The 12,514-nt window shown below is 38.1% G+C and overlaps 1 protein-coding gene across 1 annotated transcript; it reads left to right on the plus strand.

Annotated features, from left to right (window-relative positions):
* Nucleotides 1-21: 21 nt before the first annotated feature.
* Nucleotides 22-12,204, plus strand: LOC104499522 (centromere protein F-like; the record flags this gene model as incomplete). Its single annotated transcript, XM_010143033.1, has 8 exons — nt 22-1,671; nt 2,222-2,374; nt 3,455-3,631; nt 3,966-4,127; nt 5,496-5,676; nt 6,333-6,809; nt 8,986-9,179; nt 11,995-12,204. Coding segments are annotated over 8 exons (3,204 nt in total), but the record flags the coding sequence as incomplete, so codon positions are not given.
* Nucleotides 12,205-12,514: the final 310 nt, after the last annotated feature.

Below are 12,514 nucleotides of genomic sequence, written 5' to 3' on the forward strand. Positions count from 1 at the left end.
ATATATAAAGTTAGATTGTCTAATGCAGGAGACACATTGGATGATGTGGAAACGACCAAGAGAGACGGTCATGAACAACTTCTCACAGCTGAAAATGAGCAGAGGAGTCCGAAATCTGAGCAAGTTAGTACTGAGAACCATGTCTTGTTCACAGAGTATGATATTAAAATGCTTCAGGCAAAATGTCAGCAGTTAGAAAGGGAGAGGGAAGTTAACCTAAACGCTATTTCTAGCTTTCAAGAGCAACTTTTTTCACTCACAGCTGAGAGAAACCATATTGGCCAAGAACTGAGTATTTTGTCTGAAAATAAAAAAGAACTGGATCAGAAGTATCAGAAGCTACAAGAGAAATTAAAAGAGCTAGAGTCAGCTGAGGTGGATTCTACTGAATTCATTAGAAGGTTAGAGTGTGAAGTGAGGATGCAAACAAATCTGCTCGAGACTGCAAAATCTGATGTAAATCCATTATCAAATGAAAAATATCATCTCCTGCAGAAGCTGCAAAGTTTGGAAAATGATGCCGCGTCCTTCTCTTTGGAAAAGGAAAAACTCCAAAATGAAGTGGCGGATTTGAAGAAGGAGAAAGAGCTGATTGTAAGAGAGTTGGAAATGATGCAGAGTAAACTAAGATCATTAGAAATGGAAAATTCAAATCTTTCCAGGTCTTTGGAAGGCTTGTTAATGGAAAAGGGTGAACTTGCTGCGAGGCTCAGTTCAGCACAGAAAGAAGTAGACCAAATGCGATATGGAATTGAGAAGCTGAAAGTAAAAATTGAGTCTGATGAGAAGAAAAAACACCATGTTGCAGTAAAGCTGAAAGAGAGTGAACGGAAAGCTGACTCTCTTTTGGATAAAATAGAGAGGCTTGAGAGAGAATTAGAGATGTCAGAGAAAAATCTAGAAGATGCAGTTATCCAGTCGGAGACTGCTAAAGCAGAGGCAGAGGCATTAACAACAGAGATGGAAGAGATGACTGAAATGTTGAAATGTGTTAACTTACAAATTGATGCCCTCACCAAACAAAAAGAAAGTTTGGCTAAAGATTTAAAAGAAAAGCAAGAAAGAATCCTTGAACTAGAGTCTTCGAATTTGACTACAGCAAAATTATTAGATGAAAAGGAGGAAGAAAAGATGAAAAGCAAGGATGCCTTTGAAAATACTGTGGTATTGCTGAAATCCGAGCTCAAAGATCTAAGTGAGGCATTAGAGATTTCTCGCAAGGAAGAAGCAGATGCTAGAGCAAAAGAGCAAATCTTGATTAACCGGGTGGCTCATCTTGAGCAAGAAAAAGCAATACTATTAGAGGAATGTCAGGAAATAAAAAATGCAAATATCAAATTGGATCAAATGAGGGAAGTACTTGTTCAAGAATTAATGGATTGTAAACAAAAACTCGATGAAAAGGTGCAGGAAAACGGTGCTCTTCAAAAGCAAGTGAAAGAAACAGAGGAGCTGTCTTTACAGCTGACACACCTGCAACATGAGCATGAAAGTTGGTACCAGGAAAAAAAAAGGCTGCGGAATTTGATTGCTGAGTTGAAGCTGAAGGAGCAACATTTTTCTGATAATGAAACCTTTCCAGATATCCTGAATGTTCTAAAAGCGTCTTATAAGGACCTTGAGAAGGAACTGGAGTCTACACTTTGTGCAAAGAGCACTTTGTGTGAAAAGGTAATAGCATTTCCATTACGGTAGAGTTTCCTCTTTAGGAATGAGGATAAAGTGTCCTCTGGGCTTACCCCTTCCGTAATAAATTATATCTTAAAATAACCTCAGACTTCTACAGGAAGCATCCTATTTTTAAAATTATGTTTTCAAAGCAATCATGAGTTTGCAGTGAAGTTACAGAGCTGGAAAGCAGGACATTGTTTTGTGTAGGATGAATGGGATGGTTGCTTCAAAGTAAGCATAGAAGTTTAAGTAATCGAATAATGCCAGATAGTTTCCTCTTCCCCGTAGAAGAAGAGGAGGAAAGATGAATTAATATTGGGTGAGTGAATTTTTCTATCAAGAATAAGTACCTTGGGAGCTCCAAAGAAAGTGAAAAAACAGTTGGACACTTGCCATGTAAAAACAGCATTAGCCTGTTGTGACTCTTGCTTGGAGTTGGACCAGCTGTGGGAATAAAATAACACATCTTAAACTGCTTGTTGCGTATGAGAAAGTTCTTTGGAGGTCATGTCACATGTATTAAAAATAATTCTGGAAAACTTAATTTCAGGTGAATGAACTGACTGAAAGTCATACTGTGCTGCAAGTCAAGCTAAGTGAAACTGAAGAGAAGATTTCCAAGTTACAGGAAGAATTTACCACAGAAAGAAAAAAGCTTGCAGAAGAAACACAACTTATTCAAGAATGTTCAGAAAAGAACAAAGTTAGTTTCTCTGTGTGTAGTATTTCTGTGGTCAAGGCCAGATGCTCGAGTACATTAAATATGTGGGAGCTGGTTGGGGGAGCTGTGCTAATGTACAAGTATCAGATGTTCTTGCTTACAAAATTTCCAAAAATGTAATTTTTTTTTCTCAGATAGAATGATTAGTTAATAATGTTTTCCCTCTACCTTCTAACGAAATTGTCTTTTCTTGGTGTAAAGGCCACAGGTGGTTATCTAGAAATCTTTCAGTGCCAGTAAATTGTCTCTTCAATCAGACTGAGGATGTTAGATAAAGTACCTAACATTTCTCTAGTTTGCTTTAAAACTAGACTACTTTACATGTTTCAGGAGTGTTAAAGAACTTTCAGGACGAAGTCAAGGAAGAAACAGTTCTAGAGTGGTTGTATTTCATTTATTTATATTTAGAGGCTGTTTTACCATCTAGACAGCTGTAGGTCTTGTTTGTGAACGATATTATGTGGTTAAACCAGCGTAAGTGGTCTTCTGACCTACTAACACTGTTTACAAAGTTTATAACCAGGAGCTTGTTGCTGTTGCGGCATTGAGGATCTTGAGTGCGAAAAGAGATTTCTGCAACTTTCCGAAATCCTGTATGGAAATACAGGCCAGCTGTCCAAAAGTACAGCTATAAAAGTGGATCGAAGCGAGAACGCTTAGGAAGCTTTGTAATCGTAAAGAGGGTGAGGAAGGTGGCCCTTAACCTTAAGTCACTCTGTGGGAAGAATGTTTGGAGAGGTTAAGCTTTGATTTTGGTAGTGCTGCTTGATTTAATAGTGTTGGCAAGCTTGCCCTTGGGATACCCATCAGGTCTTAATGTTTCTTCTTAGAAGACGCTCCTTTGCCTCTTATCCTGCCTTTTGTGTTGAGATGCTCCATTCTTTGGTTACAGTGTGTTTAGCCACTCTTAAATAATTCTTTCTTACCAAGTTGGTTGTGTTTTGTTTGGTTTGTTTTTAAATCAAAGATGTTTGAGATGTACAGCCAAATAGTGTCATAGGTCAACTTTTTCTCCGTTGAGAAAATTCTGAATACCAAAGAATGGGCTGTTACTGTTTACAGATTCAGCTGCATCTAGCCATGGCAGAAAAAACTGAACTGACTAAGAGTTTGGAGATGGTCCAGAAAGAGCTACAAGAAAAAGAAAGTGAAATGAAAAGAGAAATATCAGAATACAGAGACAGACTACTTCAAGCAGAGAAAGAGCATCAGGATGCTCTGACAGAAGCAACCCAAAAGGTAAATCAGAAAATGGAAAGAATGGGGCTGTGAGTTTTTAATTAAATGCTATGTATGTGACAAAATTTTGCTGATCCAATTGCAAAAGAAATCGTCTTTGCTAATAGTATTTCCAAACACTCTGTGTAACTTACCTTGGAACTCAGTACGTGTTCAATTAACTTTTCTATATCGTGAGCAATGAAAGGTGAATTTAATTCAGAGCTCAGGAAGTGTTGGGTATATATACAGTTTATTTGAGACTATACATTTGAAAAAGGGAAAGCAACAGTATCTTTTAGTGCAGGAAATAATTTTCTTAGTATCATAGTAATTAGGCATGTTTTTTCTCTAGAATAAAGTAGAAATTGAGGCTTGTCGAGAGAAGATGAATTCACTGGAGCACTTTATCAGCTTACAAAAATTGGAAATTGAGCATTTGAAGTCAAATAAAGAACAACTAAATGATTCCCTTAAAAAAGCTAATCAAACCCTAGGAGAACTCCTAAAAAATAAGGTAAGAGAAAAATATGTAAGCATTGTCAGTTATATGAGACCCAATGGACTGTATAGTAAAACAAAGGTAAGATTGGGAACCAGTGCCCCAGAGCTTTGGCGTGACTTTGATACAGCCTTTGTTTCACTAATGAGAATATAGAGCACAGAGAAAACATTGTTACTATTGATCTACATGAGAAAAATTCCATTACATATGCCACGACTGAGATCAGCTAGAATTGGTTTATGTGATACTAAGCACAGTGATCTCTTGTCTACGCTGAACGCTGCAACTGGGACTTTGCAGTGCCTCTGTTTTCAGTATTTGAATTACTTTGATAAAAGACACCGTATTCTGTCTTAAGCATTAGTCCTTGATATATTCCTCTTGATTCTGGAGATGTTATCAACTCCATTTTGTATAGAATCCTCATTATAATTATGAACTAGTGTAATTCTCTAAATGACAGAACTGTTCTCAGTGATGACAGAGAATGAGCTCCACATACTGTGAACAACCGACAGCCGGGAACAGTTCTAAGATGTGCTTGATTTGCTTCCTAGTAGCATAGATGAAGTTCAACTGTCCTTATAACTGAATTTCTATATCAATTTCCCCTACATTTTTCTCATCTATCTTTAATTTCTGTCCTGTTTTTGTCTGTGATCGATTGTTGGCTCCAACTCTGTACTCCCAATTCAGGAATGAGTATCTCTCTCAATGCACTCTTGAAGAAAAAGTCAATTCAATTTATTTGCCAGTAAACACTGAATTGCAATATATTCATCTTCCTTGATGGTCCTTTAATCTGTAGGGCCCTCCACTGTGGTGTTAATTTATTTAATATTGTCTGTCTCGTGATTCAGTACTATAGCATACGTGCCTGAGGCAGAAAACAGAACCCATGGTGGTGTAAATGTAGCATACAGGGCTTCCAGCTGTGGTCACTGCATGGTATTTGCGCACAGATTGGTACCAGACCAGCTGAACAGCCCAAGAGAGCGCAAGTGGGTGGAGAGGAGTGATCTGCTGCTGCTCAGAATAGTGTTTTTGAGCTGGAATTTAGAGTGCAAGGCAGGCCTGCATTACCTTGCCTCTGTGGTAACAAGATGCATTAGGGACAAAAAGAATAAAGGAGACTCAGACTAGGAGAGAGTGTTTTTTAAAATTGAGAGCATTGGTTTGAACTCTGTTACCTGGAAAGCAGCACTTTCTGATGCCACGTCAATGAAGTGGTAACGTGGGAAAAGGTCTGCTGTGTTAGAGCTCGGGCAGCTTTCTCATAGGTAGGAAATAGTGCATAACAGTTGGGCTTCCATTTGAGATTGTAATTTTTAAATGGAAGAATTGTGTTTCTGGTATAATAACTACATTTCTGTGGTGTAGGCTGATAATAATAATGTTATAGTTCAACTGAAGAAGGAAAATGAACTTGCCCACAGCGAAGTGCAGCTGTGGATGAAATCCTGTAAGCAGATGGAACAGGAAAAGGAAATGTTGCAGAAACAACTAGCTGAACATGATGAACTATTGAAGGAGAAAAATCTAACTACGTCAGAGAAAGAAGGTAACTGAATCTAGATTCAATCTTAATGCTTTTGTAGCAGTGCATTAGTTTGTGTCTCCCTAAAATGCCCATTTGCAGCTCTGTGACAGCGTGATTCTTAACCAGTATAAAAAAGTATAACTGCAAATGTGTCAAACACTTTCAAAATCTAGTTCATCTTCTTTTAAAGTATCAGAGACAACTCTGGATTATGAATATATATTTCAAATATTGCATTTTTGTGGTTGAAAGTGACTTAAAGATAGTGAGTCTTTTTTCTTAATGACTAAAGTTTGTGTCCAAGTACTTTTATCATTTTCCAGCAACCTTCTCCTCTGATTATCATGCTTTGTTCTTTATATTTTGGCTCTCCTTATGAGATGCACTATATTGTAAATTATACAAAACTCGAGTGTTTGGAAGGTACAAAATGAGAGGGAAAGTCTGCCCAGGCATTGGCCAAGGATTCTTTTCAAATTTTGCATGTTTGTTCTGTATTTAGCAAATACATCATTATGTCTAACACGTTACTGACTGTAATACGCTGTCACTTTTTTATAGTTGCACAGTTATAGAACATGTATAATTAAAAGATGTGTGAACGTTGGATTATAAATTCTTATACATGCATCTTTTTTCATGTCAGTTATATGAATAATGATATTTTGCTTTGAAAGGTGCTGATGAGAATGCCACTGTGGAAGAAATTAAGTTAAAACTGGAAGAATTACAGGAATCTATGGAATTGAAAACCAGAGAAGCAAATGAGAACTTGGAGAAATACTGCTCTCTAATTATTAAATATTATAAACTCGAGGAAGCAAATGAGATGCTGAAAACACAAGTCAGTTTGTTGAGTGCTCAGCTGAAACAGCCAACAAGCGACACTGTCAGCACTCCTCTGCTGGACACGGGTAACTCAGTAACAGTGAGCAACCAGTCTGTCAAAGAGATGAGGTCAGGCAAAGATACCACTAAGCTTTCAAGTAAGAGGCAGCGATACGAAGACAACAGGGAAGATAATGGAGAGCCAAGATCCCCTGTGCCAGAGACTTCATCCAAAAAAAAAAGGAAGGCTGATATCTGTCAAAATATGCTGAGTCAAAAGAACTTAGACAGTGAGCCAGATGGGCTTCCAGAAGTAGTGGAAAAAGGTATTTACAGTGTATTATAAAGGCAAACATTCTCTGAGCATTGCAGGTGTTTTTCTTAATCTTTTGCTTTGTTGAATTAGTTTTACTCTGGGTGAATAGGTGACAATGCAAATGCTTTTGGTGACAGTGATGGAAGGTGAAAGTAGTCAATGGGAGATGTGCCAGTTAGTGTCAAGCCACTGTTTGTGGAGCTGTAGTGTTAGATGAGCATGATCCGTTTATGTTGGTTTAACAACTACCATTCTGCTCAGAGTTAAATCCCGGAGTTAGATCCCGGCAGTCACTGTTTGGTCGTTCCTTGTGATGCATGTATTAAAGGCTAAGCGTAGGATATGTAACAGCAATGAGGTTTTGCTGACAGACTTGCTCTAGTCATTTAAAAGCGTTATTTGAACCATTTGCTGAAACTTAAGGGAGAATAGATGTGGGGTGAATCTAATCTTAAAAGCCACAAGATTTGAGCGCTAAATTACTGTGCTGTGATGGAGTCATGTTTGCTCCCTCCATAGCCCCACAACTCCTTCAGTATTGCTCCTTACCAAGTCAAAGAGGTGGTTAATAGTGATGCAGGGTCTGACTGGTGAGTGGTTGGTGGTGAGAGCTGCAGAAGGAGGTCAGTGCTGCCCCGTGCCAGACATTGTCAGGTCCAGCTGTCCCCAAAGGACAAAACCATACAGCAAAATAGAACCAGTCAGAGGTGTTTGTCATGTCTTGCTGAAAACATGAGTGAGAAAGGGGGGGAATACTGAGATGAAGGAGAAACAATGCTGGGGCTGGGGAGACAGGAGTACTGCTGAAGCAAAGTAATCATACCTGAGGGAGGAGGTGGTGACCTGAGCAGGGGCAGAAGCTGGGGGGTGGCCCAAGCCAGGCTGAGAGGAGACTGAGGAAGGACATATGACCCCAGAGGGACTACAGCCAGTGGGTTCCACCATTCCTGAGCAACTGAGACAAGAACAAGGAGCAGGGCCTGACCCCCACCTCCTGTGCTCCCATCACCTCACTGAAGGTGTAGTGTGTGGCAAGGTGATTGGAGATCAGAAATTGAGGAGGAGAGGTGTCTGGAGGGAAGCCTGCCTACCTTTAGCCTGTATCTGAGAGCAACTGCTATAGTTTAGCCTATCACCCGATAACCTCTCCCCAGCAGAAGAGGGCAACTGGGAAAAGGTGAGGAGACCCACAGGTTCAAATGAAAACAGATTTAAGAAACAGCCAAACTAATACCAATGCCAATATAAAGTGTACAAAGTTATACCCAGCCCGGCAAATTATTTGTGTGCTTTTCTTTCTTTCAATACCAGAATCAGTAATTGTGTGAATTGGCAGAATATTAAATCAATTAATTTCTTGAGTTGAATCTGTCTTGCAGTGGTAATATACTAACTCCTTCACGAGAGTTCAGTTTCATTCTGCTGTGAATGCAATGAAATTAGGTAGCCTGATATTCCGCACGGGGGTTCACTGTAGCAGAAAGTAACTGAGGAGATTGCACAAATCAGGGCTTCAAAAATATATTGTATGTTCAACTACCTATTAAGTAATTTATTACTTAATAAATTACCATTTATATGTAATTGCAATCATTAAAAGACAAGCCATAGAGGTACTGAATCGGCTCATCTTCAGTGATTGCTCCCAGAAGTTAGGATTTTTAAGTCTACACATTATTTACATTTAATTTTCTTAACCCCATTATTATTTTTCTGAAAATAAACCTGTTCTGAGGACGTGTGCCAGTTAATGTTTGACTTCTCGGCTAAACAGACAGATAATAGACAGTCTGTAACATAGTTCTATGCAGAGAAAAAGTATGAAAAATCAAGAATATCACGCCCCGGTATTGTGTTCTGATTGAATTCTAGTGAGACCAGTACACGTTTTCAGACTGAAGTTATTCTCCAGATAATTATGTACCTGTGAAGAAAAAGACCAAACACTTGTTTGAAAAACTTTGCTCTAGAGTTACTGTTGTACTTTGTCTACAATTTCCAGGGCTTGCATATGAATTTTGGAAAACACAAGATCTGTTCAGGAGTTTTTTTGATTTATTTTCTTTAACAGAACAAATTATTGATTTTAATCAGCTATTTTAATCCCCGTTGTGAAAAAAAAAGGGATCCTTTTGAGAAAGTGTAACTTATTTAGCTCTTTTTAACAGAAGCTGTTTATTTTTCAGGGTTTGCCGATATCCCCACTGGAAAGGTTAGCCCTTACATTTTACGCAGAACAACTCTACATCTAAGAACCAGTCCCCGTCTGGCTTCCTCAAGTGAAAAATTGGCTTTGCCTACACAAGATGTACGAAAATGCAGACCAGATAATTTTGGTGAGCGCTCCTGTTCGACACCTGGTGGCAGCAAACCACAAAAGGTAAAGAAAAAAATGTATCTGGGTATGAAAGCCATGGAGAAAACTAAGGTCTTCTCTAAATGTATTCATCTTGCCAAGTAAGTTTGAGGGCGTACTATAATTCTTTACATTTCTCAGCAATACGGTGAAGATAAGATCATAAATACTGAATCATTGAAACATGGCAGAGGTCTTGACCATGCTAGCGATCTGCAAATTGTTCCTGTGATGTAATTAATTTGTGACTTTATAGGGGAAACCCATTGAGAAAAGTAAAAAGTATAATTTCAGTTTCTTATAATGTATGTTAAAGAGCAGGTATCCCTTGTACTGTACTTTCTTAGCTTTCAGGAAAAGTAAACAGCAAAAGAATTAACCTCTGGGAGTCTCAGTTGAGGCTTAAAGTTTTCTGCTAAGAACTTTGATCATAAATACTGAATCATTGAAACATGACAGAGGTCTTGACCATGCTAGCGATCTGCAAATTGTTCCTGTGATGTAATTTGTGACTTTATAGGGGAAACCCATTGAGAAAAGTAAAATAAGTATAATTTCAGTTTCTTATAATGGATGTTAAAGAGCAGGTATCCCTTGTACTGTACTTTCTTAGCTTTCAGGAAAAGTAAACAGCAAAAGAATTAACCTCTGGGAGTCTCAGTTGAGGCTTAAAGTTTTCTGCTAAGAACTTTCCTTGGAATTCCAGATTGGAGATGCTATAAAATAACTACAGATATTTGCGAGGCTGTTAAACATATAAATAGGGAACATATAGATGGTAAACAAACTAGACTTCAGTGCTTACCAGATTATAGAGGTTATCAAAACAAATAAATACTACAGAGTTAGGTTTGAAAGCTGAAATTTATTAGAAGTTCAGTAACTGAAATTTGTGTTAACTTTTCCAGTGTTTTCAGTAATATGACACGCTGCTGAATGTTTCAGAGTACATCGGAATAAAGCGTTCCTTTGAAGCTGATGCAAATGCTTTGCAGATTATAGAAAAATGTTCCATCTTTAGGACAGAAATAAACCTTTTGTTTGAAATCTCCAAAGTTTTTAACCACACTATCTCAAGCTGAGCAATAAGAGGATAGCTATTATATATTGACACTTCTTTACATGAGAGCCACATAGAAATATTAGATGATAATTAATAATTAGATAAAATTGCAGAAAATAATAATTAGATACAAATTCTTCCAGTTTGCCAGATTGCACAAAGGTATTCCCTTGACAAGCAGTGGAGTCTGCCACACAGCCAATAGTGAACCCATAAAGCAAGAGAACAACTTCTGTTTTGTGGTGGTGTTTTATTATTGTTTTTTAAGTGCTGTTATTCTGTGTTAGCACATAAAATGTGTTGGGAAGGTAACGGAAGTAAGGAAAGGCAAGAGCCATGTGGTTTAGTGGATGTATGGCTTTTGAGGCCAGAAAGCACCACTGGGAAGTCACGCCAGATCAGTGCCGGAATTTGTTTTGAGCTATAGCAATCAGAAATCTTTATTTTGAAGTGAGAGTGGATCCACTGAAGTTGTGTATGTTGTTTCACGGGTTAATTTCCCTACTTGCCAAAATTTGCTGCTGCTTACAGTCTTTGCCTGGAGCCCTGTGTTTTATTACTGTTTCATTAAGTGATGGCAATAAAATTTATTTACACTCGTTTAAGTATGTTTTCCTGTAACTTTAGAAACAAATGGAGGGTGTTGCTTGTAATGCAAAACTAAAAGGAAGCCTTGGCTGCGGAAAGCTGCCTGGTAATCACCTGCCACCATGGTGTAAGCTTGTTGTAGGCTCTCACTGACCGTAGTCAAGGTGATAGCAAATAACAAGCAATCAGTAATAAATTCTTTTCAATTTAACAGGGGGAGGGATTTCCCGAATAGTCCTCCTCTTTATCTGAGCTTGTATTGTCTAGGTCGAAGGACAGGCTACTCCTTACACTCAACTGTATAGCAGAAATGAAGATTTCGGGCTTGTTTTTTGCCCCAAGTGTAGATATGGAGAAGTTATCAGTTCCAGAAAATTGTGCCCTTGTCTCTTGGACCTTGCTGATACGTGTGTGTGTTTTATTTCAAAATGACGTACGTCTGGGAATTTCTGGAGGAATTGCTCATAATATTATTTCATCGTTTGTTGAAACCACCAAAACATGTTGTTTCATGCTTTATACTAATATAGTAAGTAGTCTGTCTTGTTTTAGAAGTGGAATAAGCCTTGTTTCCTTCTCTGACAGGTATTTATATGTACTTCATTTCAGGCACCCAGTTTCAAACTGTTGCAAATTCTCCAGGTGTTTAAAAAGTGCCCTGTCATTTTCATACACAAATTTATTCTCTCTCCTGTGTGCATTTAATGGAGAATTTAAATTGAGTGCTTTGACTGCACATCAGTTAAAATGCGAAAGCAGTGGTTTCTGTCCAGATGTCAGCAAAAAAAGTGAAAACTATGTTTTATGTTTGCAGAATATATACAGGAAAAATGAAATACAGGTCTTGGTACATTTTACCTGCTACCTTAGTAAACAGATTCAGAGTACTGCCTGTTCCCAGTTTAGCTTTTTTCTGTTCCTAGCAAATAGCTTGCCAGCTGTGTAGCAGATATTCCATCTTCCACCAAAACAATTCATATTGTCTTGCTTTATTGTATATTCAAACAGATAAATATCTTCAAGATAATTTTTCTTTTTTCCATAAGTATGTTCATGCTTCCATAAGTATGCATGGTTCATGCAAATTCCCCATAGTTAATCTTTTACAGTGAGCCTTCTGACCCACTGCAGAAAGCTAATATGGTTTTCCATGACCGGTAAAACGGGACATTTTTGTTTGTGTTACAGGTATGTGAGGAACAGCAGTCCCAAACAGGATCAGCTTTTCCACCAATGACATCTACTTCAAGGTCTCCACTTTGCCCATATAAGCAATCCGCACAAACTGTCCCTGATAATACTAGGGAGAGTCGTATGATGCACAAAGCCAACCGTTCTCTAAACAAACAAGAACTACCTGCGCAAGATGAGCAAAAAGAAAATTGCAAGGTGCAGTAAATCTGTGTGGACTTAATCACAACTCAGAATAACCAATGCTCAAAAATGAGTTTGTGAAATCAGAACCATATGGAGGGCACCCTTTTCCCTTATCCCACGATTAATGATATATGGGTTCTGCATCTGCTGTTCTTGAATATCTACTAATACCAACAGTCACACAAACTTGTGGAATTGTAATGAAGGAAGAGATATACTTGATCTTCCGTAGAATTTTCTGTAAATAGTTCTTTATAAACCTGTTTTAAAAAAAATTACACCTTGGAAAAAGTAGACCATGTTGCATGTAATTCATTCTTGCCATTTTTTC

Source organism: Buceros rhinoceros, unplaced genomic scaffold, assembly GCF_000710305.1.
Source record: "Buceros rhinoceros silvestris isolate BGI_N320 unplaced genomic scaffold, ASM71030v1 scaffold36179, whole genome shotgun sequence".
NCBI classification, from domain to species: Eukaryota; Metazoa; Chordata; class Aves; order Bucerotiformes; family Bucerotidae; genus Buceros; species Buceros rhinoceros.